The 21,738-nt window shown below is 40.4% G+C and overlaps 1 protein-coding gene across 1 annotated transcript in view; it reads left to right on the top strand.

Annotated features, from left to right (window-relative positions):
• LOC117435443 (gamma-aminobutyric acid type B receptor subunit 2-like) overlaps nucleotides 1–21,738 on the top strand; it is a 295,459-nt gene that overhangs the window by 71,484 nt on the left and 202,237 nt on the right. The window contains exon 2 of the mRNA XM_034058593.3: nucleotides 119–256. Within this exon, the coding sequence (XP_033914484.1) occupies nucleotides 119–256 (138 nt within the window). The remainder of the gene's footprint in view (nucleotides 1–118; nucleotides 257–21,738) is intronic.

The raw sequence follows: 21,738 nt of genomic DNA, 5'->3' as shown, positions 1-21,738 counted from the left end.
AGGGATCTAAATAGAGTGGTTTCTTGTGTTCAAAGTATGTATCAGTTTGTGAACAGATCAACCTTTTATTATTAATTTCCAAAATACATCTAACACATATGTCCCTTCTTTCTTTCAGTGTGACAATGCAAAGGGACTGAAGGCCTTCTTTGATGCCATATATTATGGCCCAAAGCACCTGATGATCTTTGGGGGAGTTTGCCCGTCAGTGACGTCCATCATTGCTGAGTCTCTTGAAGGGTGGAACCTTGTACAGGTAGGAACCCCCTGATTAATATTACTAGCAGCTGTTTCACTGGTCTTTCTTAAAGACTGGCTCTCTTCTGAAATGTTATGTGCTGTAATTCTGTAACGAGAAGATGTGTCGAAGTACATTTCTGTCTGGTTTTGTGAATGTGAAGAAGCAAAAGCGTGATATATAGGCCGGTTCAGTGCATGTGGTGATCAGACAGCCTTGAGTATCAAGGGGCAGCTGGCTACCATAAACACAAGACAGGGAGTAAGTCAGAAGGACAGAAAAATGAATACTGTGGCAAAGTGGCTAGTGAAGGGGAACAGGGGTAGCGGTGATGCATTGCAGGAATGACAAGCAGACAACAGTATCCAGTGAAAAGGTGCTTTATTTATAATCCAGGTCTGGCGAAGTTAAATAATAAATCCCCGGCTATACACACCAATGTATAAAGCACAGGGATAACAGAACAGGGCACAGTCCCGAACAAAAAAAGAACACACGGTCACCAGTCCTGGGTGAGTGCAGTCGTGCTGGTGCTGAGTGCATACACAAGTATTTTTTTGTGACAGTAGTGCAGTGGTGCTCCGGATTGTGCTGACCCTCAGCGACAGCTCCGGAGATGTGCTCTAACTGTCTGGTGATGTAAAAACACAAACAATTACAACACAGACAAACACAACACAAAAACACGTAACACGTCTTTCTCCTTTTTATTATTGAGAGCTCCTCTCTCAGTCCTTCTCTCTACCGAGCTTTACCCAAACGAAGGAAAAGAACAGCGTTACCCTGGCCCCTATATGTAATCCCGCATGATATCTAGGTAAACGGTTGCAGCTGCCTTATTACTTGCAGCTGCCCCTCGTTTACCTGTCAAATCAATACGGTCTTACAACAGAGTCTCGCTTCTTTCCAGGCTGACCCACCTCCCGATCCCGGAAACGAACTGTCAGGCCAGCCCTTCCAGATACTTCTCCTCCCGTTCTTTAGCGCCCTCACAGGTCGGGAGGAAGATTTATCACCAGAACTCATTGTATTTCTGTCACATGTACCAATAATGCGATGGTGTAAAAAGGCAAAATTGACTGATACCTTGACCTACTTGAGTTTACCATCTTGAAACAAGCTAGATAAAACCCTTGTACTGTTTGGCTACCAGCTGCGTAACAGTAAACTAAAGAGACTTGCCTGATATAAAAGCCCTTAACAACAGAGGCCTGTGCGAGTGTCAGAAAGAAAGGGGTATTGTCCACAATAGCAGGTGAGTTTAACCAACTCAGCAATGTTAATTCAGTAAGTAGGCACACATAGAAAAGACTTTTCAACAAGAGACCGCCCAAAATATGTTATATATATATATAAAAAGATATGACTGTAGTCAGTCATATCTGTGCTTCAGAGGGCTGCCCTTTCAGCTCAAATCCCAGGAGATTGAAGCAGTATCAGCACCTTCATCTAGTTCAGCACCCCGGAGAGCAGCTGTAAGGAACAACACTTGCTTATATATTTAGCACCACTCACTGGATGTTCGAAATACGGTAGTTTTTGCACAGTGTCTGCCAGCAATCAGGGGTGGCTGTTGTGGATAAAGGACTGAACTTTCAATCTCATCCCATAAATCCATCCACAATCCACCATCAGAGTGCATTCACACTTACATTATTACTTAAATATTAATAGGTTTTACCTGAATAACAATAGTTATATATAATTTTGAGTTTTAATGACATTTTTTATTTCTATGTTCTGCTCTTGCATTTCCTTCAGAAAAGGTAAATTCCTGCATTCTATTATCAACAACAGTTTGTACAGTTCGCCTCCCTTACCGAGGACAGTTTAAACTGTGTTCCCATAGCAAAGCATAGCTCAGGGATACAATGTAGTCATTTGACCAGTAGATTATTTTCAGACAGAGGGTATGTTAGAAATGTAACTGGTTAGATAAATGGAGCTTGAAAGTAACGTTTTTTGGCATGCATATCAAAAATCATACTGTGACTAATATCACACTGACATGATGGTTAAACAAAAGTTTATTAATAATAATAATAATAATAATAATAATAATAATAATAATAATAATAATAATAATAATAATAATAATAATAATAATGGTTTTATAAAATAAGACTTGCAGGTTGGAGGGAGCTTCCTCCTGCCTTCATTTATGGAGTTTTCTGAGAACCACATATTTCCCTAGACACACTAAATTCTACTGTTGTTTTTAATTCCTAAGGGCAAGCATAGTTTATAGGTGGCCTGCCTTTGTCTTGGATAAGAGCATGCCACTAAAAACAGCACTCACGTGCATACTGCAGATGAATGTGATTATTGTATTATCCAACCTGTTAATACAATAAGTAATCAATTCCTACTGCTGCTGTTGTGATGTCTCATTTACTTGCCATCTGAGGAGTGCATAGTTTTTGTTTTTTTAAGCGTACAATAATAGATTCACCACTGATTTGATATTTTGTATTTGGTGTGAAATTAAAACAGATCTTTGTAATAAAATAAAACAGAATTCTTATTATAAAATTGTGAGACGCTACATGCTTTAAATACAATTGTTTTGTTTTGGTTAACTTCTCATGGAGCCAGGTCAGGGCAGATAGGAAGCTATACTTGCTTTGCATAGGCAGTGTGAAGTGGAGTCCCCACCTCATTTACATTTCTTGACAACCCATCATTAGATTCCTGCTGATGCTAATCCAATTGGTTATAAATAGTAACAGCACTTGACAACATGCTATATTAGAAGCTTACAGTAGATCTAGATGCAAGGCGAGGCCCTTCTGCTAAATCTTATTGGCTAGCCAATTTTATAAAGATCGAGCCCACTTCTATCTCCACCACCTCTCTACTGGGTCTCCTTTCTGGGGAGGTCTGGCCCTTCATTATAAATGTTGGAGAGGACATACTTATTGTCTCACAGAAAGACAAACGCACATACACTGTGCTAAATATACACATGTTGCTTTGACTGTTAATGTTCTTAAATTGCTTCTGCTTATTTAAATTGCTTATGCAGTTTCACATCACGTACAAGAAGTGTATGTCAGAGGTGCTGGGTTTCATAATCCTGCTACAAAAACAGTCTTGTAGATCACTGTTATTTATCTGCACTGTTCCACAAGCGTTTAGAGTAATTCCCTTTGAGAGGAACAGAAAAATCACATACTTTATAGAGACGATATGTTTATTTAAAGCTTCGGTGATGGACAAACAATTCTTGAAAGTTCAACAAGACTTTTTCAATCATATTATAGCCCTTAGCAGAAGTTATCTAACATGAAGACATGTAAATGAGATTCCTAAAATATTTGAGAAGGGGGGGGGGGGGTGCAGCATTTACAGAATCAGATCATACATCAGGTACAAGAAAGCTGCCAGGGAATCAGCTGCCACGTGCAGAGAGAGCTTGTGGCAGTGTACACACTTCATATAGCACGGTGCAGGTTGGCACCTGGCACACAGCTGGGTACGGGCTGCCGTTAGTTAATATTTAGCTTGTGGTCAGGTGCCATCACCTGCCACAAGTTTAGGTGCTGCTGTTAAAGACTCAGTCAGACACACCATCTGTGACAATAATTACACTGATGCTCACAGTCAAATGTAAGGACAATAATTGCGGTCAACTTTCTGTGCAGTATTTCAGTTAATTTTTTTTTTGCTTTTGTACCGTAACTGGGACTGATGAAATTGTAACTGTTACAATTGAACAGGATATTAGCCAAACGTAATGAGTGGTTGTCACAAAGACGGCCAGAGTGGGTGGCGTCAGACCAGAGAGGAATACACAGACAGAGACGGTGGTGATGATGAGCCGAGTGCAATGGCTGCACTCAGCGTTTATTTAACAAATAAAAGGGTTGTAAACAACGGAATACAAAACACAGGACACGGCACTACACGCCAAAATAAAAGGACAAACAAAACGTACTAACACACAAACGGTGGATGCACAGACAAACAAACAAACACGGTGAGTGAAAACACTATTTTTACGTTACGTTCTTTTACTTTATTTCTCCTCCTCTCTCCCGTTCTCCACTCACCGAACACCCCACCCTTAGTGCAAGAAACGTGCGTCTATTTATACTGTTTGTGCTGGGATTCAATTACTAATTAATTATTCACTTGAATCCCAGCACGTGAATTCATTACGTGCAACCCCGTGCCACACATTATATTTTAAATGCACGTGCGTGATGTGCAATCCCGTGCCTAAATACAAATATACACTTTTTAAATACATGTGAAACACAGACCCGTTTATATCCCGTGTACCAATGACTATACACCAACATTTACACACGCACGCATACATACATACATAGAACACACAAATGCACACAGGGGCGGGGCACTTTGCCACATATACCCCCCCTTGTGCGCAGCACACATGGCCTCAACGACCACCTCCCCCCTTAAAAACCCAGCAGTCCAGGACAAAGTCTCGAGCTGGGAAGGGAGGCTTCAGTGGGCCCATGTCTGGCCATGCTGTCAGCACCCCTGCCGGTAGTGGCACGGCTGACAGCCTGTTGGTCCCGTCCTGCAGCGAAAAAGCTGCGGGGGCAGGTGGTCCCCCGACCTCCCCCTTCTTCGTAGCCGGCAGCTCCCTCCTGTGGGGCTCCGGCCACAAGAACTCCTGCAGCGAAACTGCTGCTGGGGAAAGTGGTCTCCAGACCTCGTCCCCCTTCTTTGTAGCCAGTAGCTCCCTTTGGTGGGGCTCCGACCACAGTACTGCCGGCAGCGAAGAAGCTGCAGTGGGAGCAGGTCTCCGGACCTCCCCCACGATCTCCGGCAGCGAAACTGCTGCAGTGGGAGCAGGTCTCCAGACCTCCCCCACGATCTCCGGCAGCGAAACTGCTGCAGTGGGAGCAGGTCTCCTGACCTCCCCCACGATCTCCGGCAGCGAAACTGCTGCTGGGGTTGGTGGTCTCCAGACCTCCTCCCCCTTCTTCGTGGCCGACAGCTCCCCTTTCTGGGGCTCCGGCCACCGTACTCCCCGTGGTGGAAGTACGGGAAGCAGAGACAGCTCCTGCTGTTCTGCTTCTGGCGGTGGTGGAGGCAGAGGCAGCTCCTGCTCCTCTGCTCCTGGAAGTGGCAGAGGCAGCTCCTGCTCCTCTGCTCCTTGCGGTGGTGGTGGCGGAGGCAGAGGCAGCTCCTGCTCCTCTGCTCCTGGAGGTGGTGGAGGCAGAGGCAGCTCCAGCTCCTCTGCTCCTGGCGGTGGTGGAGGCAGAGGCAGCTCCTGCTCCTCTGCTCCTGGCGGTGGTGGAGGCAGAGGCAGCTCCAGCTCCTCTGCTCCGGGCGGTGCTGGCTCCCTCTGCTGTGGCGGCTGGGCATGTGCGCGCCGTGCTGCCTTCAGCAGCATAGCGAGAGGCTGCTGGGGGACACCAGCATCCTGCCCTTCTCCCCCCCAAAAATTTTCAGGGGGTTGAGCCTGTAACCCCTCCCCTTCCGGCTCTTGGGGCTGAACCAGCAGGCATTTTCCCTCTGCTGGTGGCTTGGGTCACAGGGCTGTGGAAGCCCCGACTTGCCTCCCTTTGGGCTGTGGACGCACCGACTCCTCCCTTTTGGGCTGTGGACGCACCGACTCCTCCCTTTTGGGCTGTGGACGCACCGACTCCTCCCTTTTGGGCTGTGGACGCACCGACTCCCCCCTCTTGGGCTGTGGACGTTCGGGCTCCCCCCACTCAGGCGTAGGACGTTCGGGCTCCTCCCACTCAGGCGTAGGACGTTCGGGCTCCTCCCACTCAGGCGTAGGACGTTCGGGCTCCTCCCACTCAGGCGTAGGATGTTCGGGCTCCTTCCACTCAGGCGTAGGACGTTCAGGCTCCTCCCATTTGGGCTGTGGACGCTCAGGCTCCTCCCCATAGCTGCGGAAGGGACAGTGGGCAAACAGGTGATCCTGGTCGCAGAGGAGGCACCCCGGCGATGGCTTGTTACATCGCCGTGGATGCCTGGCCCTTAGGCGGCACTCCTCCTCCCTGTCCTTCACCTCTTTATCCGTCTCTGCCTCCCGCTTGGGCTGTGAAGGCAAAACCAGCAGGCATTCACCCTCTGCTGGTGGAGATGGGGACAGCAGGTACTCACCCTCTGCTGGTGGAGATGGGGACAGCAGGTACTCACCCTCTGCTGGTGGAGATGGGGACAGCAGGTACTCCTCTGCTGGTGGTCCTGCTACCTGGGCTGCTGTTCCATTTATGGTTGCCTCCAGGTAGCTGAGGACAAACTCCACACCTTCCTCCAAGGTGTTTGGGGTGTGTTCCTGCTGATAGGCCTCCCATCTCTCACTGTCCATCATCCACAGGGCCTGGACGACTATGGGCAGAGACTGGGCCTCCAGCCCAGCATTCTCCAGGAACCAGTCCCGCCATTTTGTGGCGTCTTCTGCCATTATATTTTTTTCTTTTTTTTTTTTTTTTTTTTTTAAAACAAAACCCCTCCTGGTCTGACGCTTGGAGGCGCGGCTATCCCACGATGACACCACGTGTCACAAAGACGGCCAGAGTGGGTGGCGTCAGACCAGAGAGGAATACACAGACAGAGACGGTGGTGATGATGAGCCGAGTGCAATGGCTGCACTCAGCGTTTATTTAACAAATAAAAGGGTTGCAAACAACGGAATACAAAACACAGGACACGGCACTACACGCCAAAATAAAAGGACAAACAAAACGTACTAACACACAAACGGTGGATGCACAGACAAACAAACAAACACGGTGAGTGAAAACACTATTTTTACGTTACGTTCTTTTACTTTATTTCTCCTCCTCTCTCCCGTTCTCCACTCACCGAACACCCCACCCTTAGTGCAAGAAACGTGCGTCTATTTATACTGTTTGTGCTGGGATTCAATTACTAATTAATTATTCACTTGAATCCCAGCACGTGAATTCATTACGTGCAACCCCGTGCCACACATTATATTTTAAATGCACGTGCGTGATGTGCAATCCCGTGCCTAAATACAAATATACACTTTTTAAATACACGTGAAACACAGACCCGTTTATATCCCGTGTACCAATGACTATACACCAACATTTACACACGCACGCATACATACATACATAGAACACACAAATGCACACAGGGGCGGGGCACTTTGCCACAGTGGTAAATAATTGTTTTTTATATGGTATCAGCATTACCTATAGCTTAAACTAAAAACCTTATTCTGTGTATTATTTAAACTTAAAAAATAAACCAAACAAAAACAATAAACTGCTTGCTTCAGTGCTCCTCTTTGTAGTTCACTCGAACAGCCTTCAGTAGTAAAATTACAAGTGTTTTAACTGGTTTAGATTGTGAAACTAGACCTTTTTTTAAATTATTTTAGGCCCTTTATAGGTACACATCTTTCAATGTGTGCATTGCAGTTTATTGAGTTGACTGGCATTTCAAATACATGATTTTATATTTCAAAAAAACACCACATGACTACATTCTGTGGGGAAAACAAGCCAGATGTAAAACCTTTTTAAAACTGTTTTCACAGTTTGTCGATCTTTGCTGATACCTGAAGTTTAGTGATAGCATGATGTTGTTTCATATAAGTTAGCTACACAGGACCTTACATTCACAGGATTTTTTACAACCATCCTAATAAAAATGCACACTTTTATAACAATTCATGGTGACTGACATTTATGAGGTGTCATGGGGTGTATGTATCTCACTATTAAAATGTGCAAATTATTGAACAAAACTGTTAACTGCATTAGAGTTAGGGTTGCTGTTTCTATGCTAGAATCTAAAGTACAGTATAATGGCAGACAGATTTCTATATGGGTATTATCACATCCTTGAGAAAACATTAACATAGGGTGTCATGTAAAATGAAGTGTTCCCCAGTGTTATTTATTATTATTAGCCTCTTGTCTTCCAATGCAGTTTACAGCACACACTTATTACAACACATGCCTCTTTTGGGATGGAAATAAAGACTCCCACTACATGCTTTACCGTCGAGATAGGATTTCCAAGCTGAAATCACCACACGTATTTACAAAGCAAATACAGGGCATCTATGGTCCATGAGGAGAGAGTAAAACATGAAATGTCTAAATCTAAAACAGAATAAAACATTTCGCAAATTAGAACTGCTTCATCACTTCATGCATATTGATTTGCTTTGTATAATTGTTTGAGACCAGGAGCAGAATGCAAATGCTTGGAATTCTCCATGTAAATTCTCCTGTTAGTTTGACACTCTGTAGGTGTGTGATAGTTAACCCTTACCTCAGGGAAGCCAAGAATAGTGCATTAGCCTAGTTATGAAGTCTTAAGAAGCTGAAACAATGTAACAAGAAAGACCACCTCAATATTTTAATTGATCTTTGAAGCATGTAGGAAGATAAATGACTATCCACATAGTAAGCATGTTTTCCACTCAAGTGGTACATGTATGTACAGTGTACATATCTGTAGGTGCAGAAATACTGTATACTATACAGGGCATTTCTAAATCCCTGGCCTATTGTGGGGTATACTGTGCCATTGCTGTACAACTGATTCTTCCCTGAACCAAGACAATAACAGCATACAACAGCTTAGCCAAAGACATTATACAACACTATATCCTGTGGAAACACCTTTTATTTAATTTAATTTATTTATTTTGTGCATGAGCTTTTGTGGTGTAACCTAATTATGTAACTAGGAATTTTATCTTTTCCAAATTGGAGGTGTGTCCCAGATGTGTGAGGCTGCATTCTATGACTATATATATATATATATATACACATGGTTCAAATAATTGTATCTTGACTTACGCCAATATGTAGGGGATAATCCTTCAAACTTCAGTTTCCCATGGCTCAGGGTGAACGAGACAGTTAAGGCTGCACACTCTGTAATGTTCCTTAATGATACACACTAACACACTGAATACACCTGACGATGACTCGTTCGAGTCGAAACGCGTCGTGAACATGGATTTTAAATCTCCTGTTTGTTTAAATAAAAAAATAATTTTTAATACCTTAGCTGTCTTGATCATCCTGAGCCATGGGAAACTGAAGTTTGAAGGATTATCCCCTACGTATTGGCGTAAGTCAAAAGACAATTATTTGTACCATAGACTTTTACCTTACTGTGGTCGGCACCTTTGTACATTGAAGCACTGTGGTGCACGAAAGGTTACATTTTGACTTTTGAGATATATATTATAAATAAATAATAAAGAACCCGCTGAGGCTGTCAGCTCTGACTCTGCGAAGATTCTTGACGTCAGTGGCAGGAACAGCTAGAGGACTGCTAACCTGCATCCCATTCTAGCCTATTGTAAGGTTAATGAATTGTGCCACTCAGAATGTCATTTCAAGTCACTGGCTTTCTGTAGTGGAAAATAAATAGCCACAGGTACTATAGAATTATATATGATAAATAGAGTAAGTTGTTCAATTTATGGCTTGAAAACTTTCTCAAATCATAAATGAGCACACACACATGAACATGATAATGTTCATGCTAAATTGTGTGATGGCTACACATGGCATGGAAGTGACGTTTGTTAGAAACATTACAGCTTCAATTGTTTATTGATTCTAGTTGCTTCATTGAGAATTAAAGCTAAAAATACACTCCTGCCTCTGCCTCCCACACCTTTCTCCTATGTTCTGTACTCAAAGATTCTTTTTTCCCTTTTAGAATGCAACCAACAGAGGGTATATTCAATGCAATTCCACACAGTTCGATACTAAGCTGCTGAATAAAATATGTGAACTTCTGTATTCTGGAGACTTGACGTACAAACACCTTTCATCTACTGGATCTATATTATTGACTTATTTTAAGTAAAATTCATCTTATTTTGGAATGTTCATAAATTACTTCAATAAAATGTAGACGTTGCCCCCACTGCATTTTAAATCTACAAACGTGTCTTTACTAATGTATATCACTCTTTCCTGATTAGCGTATAACAGATTACATGTTAATACAATTTCAAGTTTAAATAATAAATAAAAAAATAAAAATAAAAACTCTACTTTTATTGAGTACAATAATTATAGATTACTATAATTATAGATCATTCTTTTGGAAAATGTGTTAATGCTTTGGTAATGATAGCATTGCTCTTGTGGGGACTTGTTTAATACATGTAATGGGTTTATTGTCCAACAGTGGGCTAGGACTTATAAAGAATGCACATGTGATGTGCGTGTCATTCCAAAAGCATAGTAACACCTGCATTATTTAGTATTTTTGGGGTTGCTTTTGTGCACACAGCACATTACATGTTGGGGAGTACTTACCCTAGAAACTCATTTAACCCATTAAGTGCCATCATCCTTATTTGAGGACAGGCTACTTTGTATTTTTTGAACTGGCATCTACTTGTTATTTGAATGAGGTGTCATGGAGTGTATGTATCTTAGTGTATTGTTATGGTAACTTACTCTAATTTTGTTAACCGCAAAAGTTAATTCTAAATGTAACTGTTAATTCTGCAAATATAGCCCTTCAGATGCCTCAATATAACATAAAAAAACTAAACAAACTAAGTATGATCACTTCCTTGATGTTTTCTTCCTCACAGTGATGATAAAGTTCAATTTTCTATGTGTTGAGCTTCATTGCTGGCGTGAAATTTCACTGCTCTGATTGCAGGAACGTCTCAGTACACAAAATAGGTTTGTAGCCAAAAGGAAGGATTTATATTTTTTGGGGGAAGAAACATTGATTTAGAATGTATCAAATTACATGAACTCAGCTTGTGTTTCAAAGAAAATGTAGTTAGGTACTTACTGGGTTAACTGCAGGGTCTACATATTGAAGGGCTAAATAAATAAATAACTACAATAAATAAATACATTCTTGTCTGATGCACTGGGTAACAATATCCTGGGAGACAGTCAGCATGGTTTTAGGAAAGGGAGATCGTGTCTAACTAACCTGCTTGATTTTTTTGAGGATGCAACATCGACAAGGGATAATTGCAAAGCATACTAAATGGTTTATTTAGATTTCCAGAAAGCTTTTGACAAAGTCCCGCATAAAAGATTAATTCTCAAACTGAACGCAGTAGGGATTCAAGGAAATGCATGCATGTGGATTAGGGAGTGGTTAACATGTAGAAAACAGAAAGTACTGATTAGAGGAGAAATCTCAAAATGGAGCGAGGTAACCAGTGGTGTACCACAGGGATCAGTATTAGGTCCTCTGCTATTCCTAATCTACATTAATGATTTGATTCTGGTATAGTAAGCAAACTTGTTAAATTTGCAGACAACACAAAAATAGGAGGAGTGGCAAACACTGTTGCAGCAGCAAAGGTCATTCAAAATGATCTAGACAGCATTCAGAACTGGGCAGACACATGGCAGATGACATTTAATAGAGAAAAGTGTAAAGTATTGCATGCAGGAAATAAAAATGTGCATTATAAATATCATATGGGAGATACTGAATGAAGAAGGGAACTATGAAAAAGACCTAGGAGTTTATGTTGACTCAGAAATGTCTTCATCTAGACAATGTGGGGAAGCTATAAAAAAGGACAACAAGATGCTCGGATATATTGTGAGAAGTTTAAATCAAGGGAAGTAATGTTAAAACTCTACAATGCATTAGTAAGACCTCACCTAGAATATTGTGTTCAGTTCTGGTCACCTCGTTACAAAAAGGATATTGCTGCTTTAGAAAGAGTGCAAAGAAGAGCAACCAGAATTATCCCGGGTTTAAAAGGCATGTCGTATGCAGACAGGCTAAAAGAATTTAACCTATTCAGTCTTGAACAAAGAAGACTATGCGGTGATCTGATTCAAGCATTCAAAATCCTGAAAGGTATAGACAATGTCGACCCAGGGGACTTTTTTGACCTGAAAAAAATAAACAAGGACCAGGGGTCACAAATGGAGCTTAGATAAAGGGGCATTCAGAACAGAAAATAGGAAGCACTTTTTTACACAGAGAATTGTGAGGGTCTGGAACCGACTCCCCAGTAATGTTGTTGAAGCTGACAACCTGGGATCCTTCAAGAAGCTGCTTGATGAGATTCTGGGATCAATAAGCTACTAACAACCAAACAAGCAAGATGGGCTGAATGGCCTCCTCTCATTTGTAAACTTTCTTATGTTCTTATGTTCTTATAAGCAGATGTTGTTGTGCACTTTCCAGAACATCAGTGGGGGTTCTGCAGCACATCTTTACTAAAAGTAAAACAAATAACATTATCTTTGATCAGCACAGCCAGAATGTCATCAGTGTCATTCTTCTCAGGAATTCATTTCAAATGAACTCCCTTTTAAGGAAGTTTTGAGACCAGATTTGCATTTATTTCATACATGCCAGCACTAAACCATTAAGCCTGAATTAAACAGAGGGTTTGTTGTCAGTAATGTGAAGTGCCAAAGCCTGTGACTAATGCATGATGTTGGAACCTGTTGGAACTTAATTAAAAGATATGCATTTAGATTGTTGTAGTGTTATAAAGAATATGGACATTAAACCTTTTTTTTTAATGTATACAAATGTATAAATATATATTTTAAAAAATTCTCTCTTGGAAATTACAATAGTGGCAGAATGTTTTGTAGAGCAGTTGAAAACAGGAATATGTCATTGTAGGGGTGCCACCTAAATTAGGTACAGGTAGTGGACAAAAAAAATGGAAACACCTGGGTAATTGAGGGATATTGAAATCAAGGGCTTCCACACAGGTGTGGCTCACGCGTTAATTAAGCAAATAACATCCCAGCATGCTTAGGGTCATGTATAAAAATGCTGGACAGGCCTGGTTGCCTATAATTATGGCTAGCATGGCTGCAAGAGGAGACCTCAGTGACTTTGAAAGACGTGTGATTGTTGGGGCGCATTTGGCAGGAGCTTCAGTGACCAAGATAGCTCAACTTGCTGATGTTTCACGAGCAACGGTGTCTAAGGTGATGTCGGCATGGAACTCCGAGGGAAAGACATAATCAGCAAAGGGCAACAGTGGGCGGAAGCGCATACTCCAGGATCGTGATATCCGTGCATTAATTTGAAGTGCAAGGCAAAACAGGCAAGCAACTGCAGATCAATTGACTGCAAATTTCAACCTGGGACGCGAACAGCCAGTTTCATCAAAAACGGTCTGCCGAGAACTCCACAGAGCGGGATACCATAGTGGCCCAACACCCTATTAAGTGACTTTACATTGGTAAACTCCACTAGCTGTATGTATACTGCTGTAAGCTTTATATAGACAAAATAAAACTATATGCATCTCAGTATGATCCCCGTGCTTAACTATCCCAAGTGAAAAATAAAACAGTACATTCAATCTTTTCACTGCCAACCAACAAGGCAGTACAAAATACCGTCCCGGTGGCAACCCTGTGCCGTAGGAAAGCCGGCGTGGGCGTTTTACATTATCATGAATTCAGCTGGGGTCCAGCCCAGAATTGCCATTTTTAAAGTTTTCACTCTGACTACTTGGGGATTTAATGACTTTCAATAGGCCTTTATACCCTATGACTGGAGCCACTACTTTCACATCTCACAGATGTATGGATTCTGAAACACAGTTCAAACCACCTTGCTTCATCCAGTTTGCCACCCCTCTCTTGAATTTGTCTGTGGTCTGCGGTACTGGGTGTATTATAGTATGTATTCATAAGAAGGGAACTCTTAGGGTGGTGTACAGTATATATATTGCTACAAGTAGGTGTTGTGGAAAGACGAAGGATGAATCTAGAATATTGTGATCCTATGTGATTGCATTGTTTAATTTTACCCTGCTTTGTACTGCAACTTTAGCACCCAGCTTTCTCCAATGGCTAATCCAGCCTTATTTTGAATATCCCAGCTAATGTTCCAATTCACACCATTTTAATGACTTTCCAAAGTACTTGAGTTGCTAAGTCGGCAAGCAGACTGCCAGGATTCCTGCTACAGCAGCTGGGAAGGTATTAAGATCTTCATGGCAGTCGAACACATGGCCTCCTACAGAGTCTGAGGAAACTGCAATGCTGGGGAGCAGTGCAAAGATGGGACAGCGTATGGAAAAATATCCTGAAGAGTGTGATTAGTTTCCATTATTGCTGCCAAGGCAAGCTCTGACATTAACTGGGATTCTTCCCATGTTATACTGTGAGCTACTGTCATTGAATTTTGAGATTCTTTATTATGTCAATAGTTAGAAACATACCATACAAAGGACAGCTTCCCATAAACTGCAGCATTCAATATAGAATTATTGTATATTTGTATATTTGTACCTTTAACATAAGACGTACTGTATTTCCCCACTACATTACCTTCCTTTAGCTTTCCTAATGAATTAATTTTTGTATGGTTTCTGTGTATTTTACACTGATGTAGTCTCATGTCTCTGATTTGGCAGAGAGATACGTTTCACTTTGGCTTGAGGGAGTGGAGCACAGAGGCATTTCTTACTAGTATTACTGCATATAAATTAGAGCCATTTGCAGAAGGGTGAGAACTTTAATACATCGTTCACTATATTAAATGAAAACAAAATTCATATAAAAAGTCAGGAAATAACATTTTTAAACAAAGCCAGATTTCTTGAGCTGTTAAGAATGTGTCTGTTTCTGAAAGGTATTCCCTCTCTGTTAAGGTTGCTTATTGCTACAGCTTTCCCTTGTGAAAAAGCACGATTGAAGCAGCAAACAATGTTGTCCACAGTACCAAAGGAGGAGAGCTACAGTACATTAACTAGTAATGAGGCGATACTGTAAACTGTTTAAGTATTGAATATTCTGTTGCCTAATTAAAGAGAGTCTTTATTTTGAAAGACTGTATAAAAGTCAAATGGTCCACTGGTAATTGCTGCCTTTTGGTGCAGGAACAAAAAGAACAAAAAAATAAAAAAAAATTCAACCTTTCATAGAACTCAAGATTCTGAAAGAAAAAAATATCCCTATTTTGAACATATTGTGAGCCAGCATCATTATAGCGTAGTCAGGAGTCATACAGTGAGTCATAAAGCCTTCCGACTGCTTTGTAAGTAAGCCACAGAGCTGTAGGTTGTAAGGAAACATGCGTAATATTTTTTCAGATGTATGCAGAGTATCCTAGGCATATATTCACCATTGCGTTGGAGGTGGTACATTGACAGAGAGGCTTCAAGGGAGCGGGGGAACGTTGGCATTTTATATTAACTTAACACTTATGCTTTTAATGCAGATTTTAACTTGGGCCATCTGTTTAAAAAATATAAAAAGTGAAATTCAAATGTAACTGTTATGTGTGAACAGTTCATACTGGCACTCAATCTATACACACAAACAGCTCATAATTGACGAAGCGCTGCTTTAGTTCAATGGCCCATGCTTTTCAGTTCAAGTAAATGAAGTCAATACATGCTGGCACTGCATAATAACTTCTACACTGACATCATCATAGGGCACTCAAAATGACTGGCTTTAATACAAGTATATGTTTTGTGTTCTGTTTCTAATATACTGGTGGGTTTCAGATAAGTAGAGAACAATAATTAAAACAGTTGCAATCATTTAAACAAATTAGCTCACAACTTGTCTTGAGGTGTTTGGCCATGACCTTCTCTACTTCTAGCTGTTATAAATGGTTGGTTTTACCTCACTCACTAAAACCAATAGAAGTATATGTGGAACTTATACTTGCACCCCAAACCTACCCATCCAAAGGCTTTGCATTTGCTCAAGGTCAGGTTGTTCAATTGTTTTAGTGTAAGGTTTAAAAAATGAAGGTAAACATGGAATTAACTACTTTGTTACGCTATAAGGATGCTACCAGACCATGTTTCAAATCTGAACAATGTTTACCACTTATTAGTTCCAATTACCCACATTACATTCTACATTGAACGTTATTGTTTAGATACAATATGTACCAATAGTATTAACAAAGACAGACAACTGATCAGGTTACTTGAACCCCTGGAGAGGGGAGAAAGCCTGTGTGAGCATTAGTGTGGGTTGTAAAGAGGTTATCAGCACTGTTTTAAAACCAAAATGTCTTTCTTTATTTGAAAATTTATTGGAAAAATGTAAAATATGCCTCTTGTTTTGAGTGATTTGTTATTTATTCATTAAATATTTGTACTAACTTAGGAAAAAGTGCATTATTATAATTTGTGTCATTTAATTTATTTTTTAAAATCTTAGTTAGCATAGTAATGTAATTCAGCAAAAAAAAAAAAAACACACACACACACACACACACACGGTCAAACTGGGTACTGGAGCACATGCAAGTGTGTGCTGGGCAGGACTTAACCCTTTAAAGGCTGTTATTGTATCATACTGAAGTGTCATTCTGTATGGAATGCCATCAGGGTCATATTGATTTGGACCAATCAGACTACATAAAATATTACGTGTTCTAAATAAATGTAAATGAACTTTGAATTTTCTACGTAGGGGCTGGTCATTTCACAGTAGTACCTAAGTAGGGGCTGGTCAGTATCACAAGAATAGCCATTCACAGAGATTTTCTTCTATGGTGCAAATATACATTTGCTGAGTGCTGCCGACTTCTTGAGACAGACAATGTTAACCGTTGCACGGTTCAGTTTGTATTAACAATGTACACCAATTTTTTATTTTCTAATTATATTTATTTCAGTTTTACACTTAAATATTGAGTTACCATAGCTAATATTAGATTCAATGTCAGATCTTTCAACACTTGTTTAAAATGACATGTTAGTTACAGTGGGGTTACCACTGAATTAAAGCTCAGAGTTCTCGTCTCGGAGGTTCCGGGTCTGCCCATCTTTCACTAGACTTTATCCAATGCCAAGTCCATATATCGCCACAAATTGGGCGGGAATGGCAGATGTAAGGCGACTTTTAATTGGATAATTTATTACATGTACTATTTTCTTTAAATTCACATTTCATTTTCGGTGAGCTGATTGGCCAAATGAGTACTGTAATAATTAGAATTACAACACGTGCTAAAATCAAATTAGAAGGTGTACTAAATATTTGAAACGCATTCTAAATAACGTGTTTTTGACCCGGGTGGTCTTCCATAATTCTGGGCCCGTGATCCGGTCAGCACGATAATAAACAAACTTCTTTCCTTTGACTTACTGGGCCACTATACTTTGCAGTATAGGTTGCAAACACATTTCACTGGATAGGGGAGGGACTGCATTTCACTGCCTGATTGTCGTTTTTTCTTTTCATGTGACATCACTGAGACGGGCATTTCATTTTAAAGGGGTGAGACATTTTACAGCAGGACGCAGAAACAAAACATCAAAGGAACGTGTTTACAGTTAAGAAAAAACAGGGAAACACTAAATCCGATGCATCTGACTTATAGTTATATTACAACATTTATTCTGTCTCATGTGTTTTAATATATATGTTTTTACAACATGTATAACTATCAAGAAATTTATCAGGTACTACAATTCCTTATTACTGATAATAATGGAATGAAGAACTGTTATTTTGAGAAAAAAACATCGAGACTAGTGTCAATTATTGTACAAAGACCCTTAAAATAAACGTGTACTATGACATTGCAATCACTCAGGTGAAACAATGTCTTGCAATTTGGAAGGATAATCTTCATCTCCCGACCAAATCCTTCTGCAGCCCTGTTCTCCTTTCCCATACTTTATTGCACATGCCTTCTAACTCTTCTAACTCAGCCTATCTAACATTCGAAGCCTAAGGCCAAGTGGGTTGTTGTCTTAGCAACGCTACTTATGCCAAGTGACTTTTAGCAAACTGGGTTTCTGCCATTGTAGCGGCAGAGTGGGTCAAAATATCATTCTGTGTATGAAATTACCAGAATTGAAATATATAGAAGGGGGGGGGGGGGGGGGGGTCCTAAGCCATTCTCTGTGTCTACTTGGTTTCTGGTCACAAACTTCCCCACTGACAATGAATGCTTGTCATAAACTAACTGCTGGACAAGTGTTTCATCTTCCCCCATCGCTGAATGAATCATTTGGCGCCGGCAGTATCTTGCACAAGGCAAACCAGACAGTTTTGGGCGCTTTGACAGCTCGGACAGAAAACAGTCCATCTCCAGCCGACAGGGGGCGAAACAGCGGACCAATTGAGAACAAGGGGCCGTCTAGGAACTGGAACAACCAATGAGAAACATCCCACATGGACTTGGGCACAGACCAAAATAAACAAACTGACCAATAACAGGGTGGAAGTGAGAATCACAAAAGCAGCCGCTTGACTTTCAAAGGACTCACTTCCCATACGGCGCGTATCCCACACAAGGAACAGGGCTCCAGGCAAGAGGAAGAGCGTTTCTGAAAGCAGGTCTTGGTTTCCACGAAACAGACGGAAGCATAGCCAGCAGCTGGGCCTAAGGTCATGTACTAGCTGTACAGAAGAATTGCAAAGACAACAACTCTATGAACTACATAACTTTTCAATTACAACGCATTATGTGAACTGAGTTATGTCTGATCAACAGAACCATTTGCAGTTGGAAAACTACCAACAAGTCAAAGATAATGCTGCCAGACTATTGGAAATCAACAAGCTGATCTCCATTTGAAAATAACTATGTGTTTATTGAGAGTACTTCAGCAAAGTACCGTCTTCTGTCATTGGAACTTCAGATCCAGAGAGCTGCAGTGTTCATCAACAAAGAAGATTCTTCTTCGTTGAAAATAGATAAGTATTCAGCAAATTAAATACTTTGACTTGAGAAATTAGCTGTAGCAAATGTTATCAAGTTAGTGGATAAACTGTTCTAGGAATAGAATATAACTTCCTGTTTCAGAGTGTGTAAGAAATGTATTTTGTTTGTTGAAATGTGCAACTCAAAGGAGTTGCCTCGTAAATGCAGAGAATTTGATCATTGCCCCATTTCTGAGTTAATTTGAATACATAATCAATTGAGGTTGATAACATATTATTAGTTATGTACATCACGTCTAAACTAAATTAACACAGTAAAACTAATTTGTTAAATTAGGTACTGGAATGTTGGATTCTGTTCTGAAGTAATTCTCGTGCATACTGATATGAATTACAACGAGAAACGGGTATTGAAAATACTAATGCAAAGTAGACATTTGGTGTAATCAGCCATAGTTAATATTAGTATATTAACCATGTATGCTAATGATGTTATGGTCGTTGTAATGGTTTGACTATGAAATCAATTAACTGTATACTATTCACGCACAATAGCCTTTCCTTTCTGTAATATTAGATTAGTTGTGCACCCCTTTTTATTCTTAAATAAATTATTGTTTTATATTTCTGACACGTTGTGTGAATGTCGGTTATTGTCAAGGGAGTTCTACATGATCCAGAACTTAAATATGGTATGTCTCATTTATTACATTTGGACATCCCTGAGAGGGCGACTAGAGACTAATTAATTTATATTTAAATAAATTGTATACCTAATTCACTACACCATTCACTCTAATCATTAACATAATTAGCTAGCTGGAGTCTTCCTAACTTGTTGAATTGACTTGAGTAAAACAAAATTCTTGACAGCTACTGTACTGTTAATTATTCCTAAATGTATCTCCAGCCAAACCAGATATATTCATGCCAACAGCAAGCTCAGTATGGGGCATCCAGATATTCATTCACAGCACAGGGTCTTTACTGAGTATGGTTACAGTGTGGCATGTTGGAGTGCACGCTAAGCTTGGCTATATTTATAATACAGAACTAAAGCATAAGTGGGTGACCTCCCAGAGGACGATTCAGAGAATAAAATGATGTGGTACAGTAAAAGATTGGCACAATTAGCAGTGTGAGCAGTGAAGCACAATGCTTTAGCACTGCATCAGTCCACATGTGCTCAGGAGATCAATGTGTCTAGCTTTATTTTATAAGTGACACAGTGGTGTTTAATTTTGGAACTTTAGGTAACATTGGAAATAAAAAGCACTGTCAGCAGCACAAAATGACTCTCAGGCGCCTCTGGTACAGTATAACTTGTAAAGACTCCTACACTTTATTGGAAATAGAGCCATGGAATTTTCATTAAGAAATTTTCAATTCCAAAAAGGCCCATTGCATCTGTTTATACTGTCCTAGTCCTTTGGGTAAAGCAGGGAAGGCAGGTTTGTAGTACAGCCGAACACAGCTTCTGATTATAACAGGTTTGTTCAGGTTCACTCAATGCAAGCAGCTTGCCAGACTAATTTAACTTATGAACCCCATGTTAAATAAAAACTTCTTTAGTCCAGCACATATTTTAGTTGTGCCAGGCAGAGGTTTTAAGAAAGTAAGCAATTCTCCCGAGGCTAACACTCCTAACACTATGTTCTTTCAAGCCTGGCATTTGCCTGATTGTCTGTCCACCTGCATAAACCGTATGAACTGTACCACACTTGCTTGGACCTTCCAATCCCCTTTTCAATGAATGGCCAGTTACCCTTTACTGCATATTAAAGAGAAATGAAAGCTCCGGATTGGATTTAGACCTACAGAACTCTGAACCATGCATTGGTAAACCATGAGCATTAGCTCAGCAATATCACTGCCTTACCTGTGTAGTTAATATATAAAAATCACTGTACAACCCCAACACATTGTCGGGCCAGCAATCCCAGAACCCCCATGCAGCAGTGTCTTTGTGTTTGCTGTAATATCTCAGTCGTATCTGTGATACAAACACCTATTAACCCATGAAGGTGTCTGTCCAGGTCAAATCTGTTGACCTACAAAAGCTATTTATGAAATAAATATCTATCCTCTATCAAAACATTACTGGACAAAGAAACAACAATGTATGGGAAAGATACTAAAACAGTGTAATTCATGAAACTGCAGCCCTCCTGTGTCAGTCAGCCCCCAACCCCCCCTCACCCCCTTCTTACTGCACATTTCTGCAAGTAATTATCTGACTGGACATATACAGCAGCAGCAACATTCATTCCTGCAAATTCTCTTAACAGTGGCTCAGAGGAGTAGGCTAAGAGGATGAATTGATAAAATTATTTCATAGTGTCCTGTGTTTCAGACATGAACGGAGGGTTGAGTGTGCACCAGGCTCGGTGGCTCGATCACAGTGCAAATTCCTACTAATGAGTCTGTTATTAAAATGGCTTTTGAAATATAAACTGCAGACCCCAGTCTGTTTTTTTCCCCCTTTGCTCTACTTTCAGATTAAAGCATGGATATTGAGCATTAACCCCAGTACCCTGGAACATACTTGAACAGGTTTCAAAACCCCACTAATTCCTCACTATTTTCAACACTTTTTTGCTTGGCTAATTCTTCCCTAATTCTGTCTACTAAAGTTAAAATGGCTTTTAACTTTAAAAAAGGAAGACATTACAGGCATCCAAACTTAAGAGCTCCTACAGGTATGACCAAAAGTTTTGCATCACTCTATAGAATTAACTAATTTTGCTTTATAAAGTCGAATGACACCTGCTTAAGAATATCTCCCTTATAAATGATTAATTTTCAAATAAAACACATTCAAGTTTTTTTTTTTAATTAAAAGATTTTGATGTCGTAACACATTTAGATTTTAAATAGTTTTTAGCAGCGATTAATCTCTGCTCAGACCTTGATTGTCTTAGTATCGCAAACATTTAC

Source organism: Acipenser ruthenus, chromosome 3, assembly GCF_902713425.1.
Source record: "Acipenser ruthenus chromosome 3, fAciRut3.2 maternal haplotype, whole genome shotgun sequence".
Classification (NCBI taxonomy): Eukaryota; Metazoa; Chordata; class Actinopteri; order Acipenseriformes; family Acipenseridae; genus Acipenser; species Acipenser ruthenus.
This window is presented reverse-complemented; position numbering and strand designations above follow the sequence as displayed.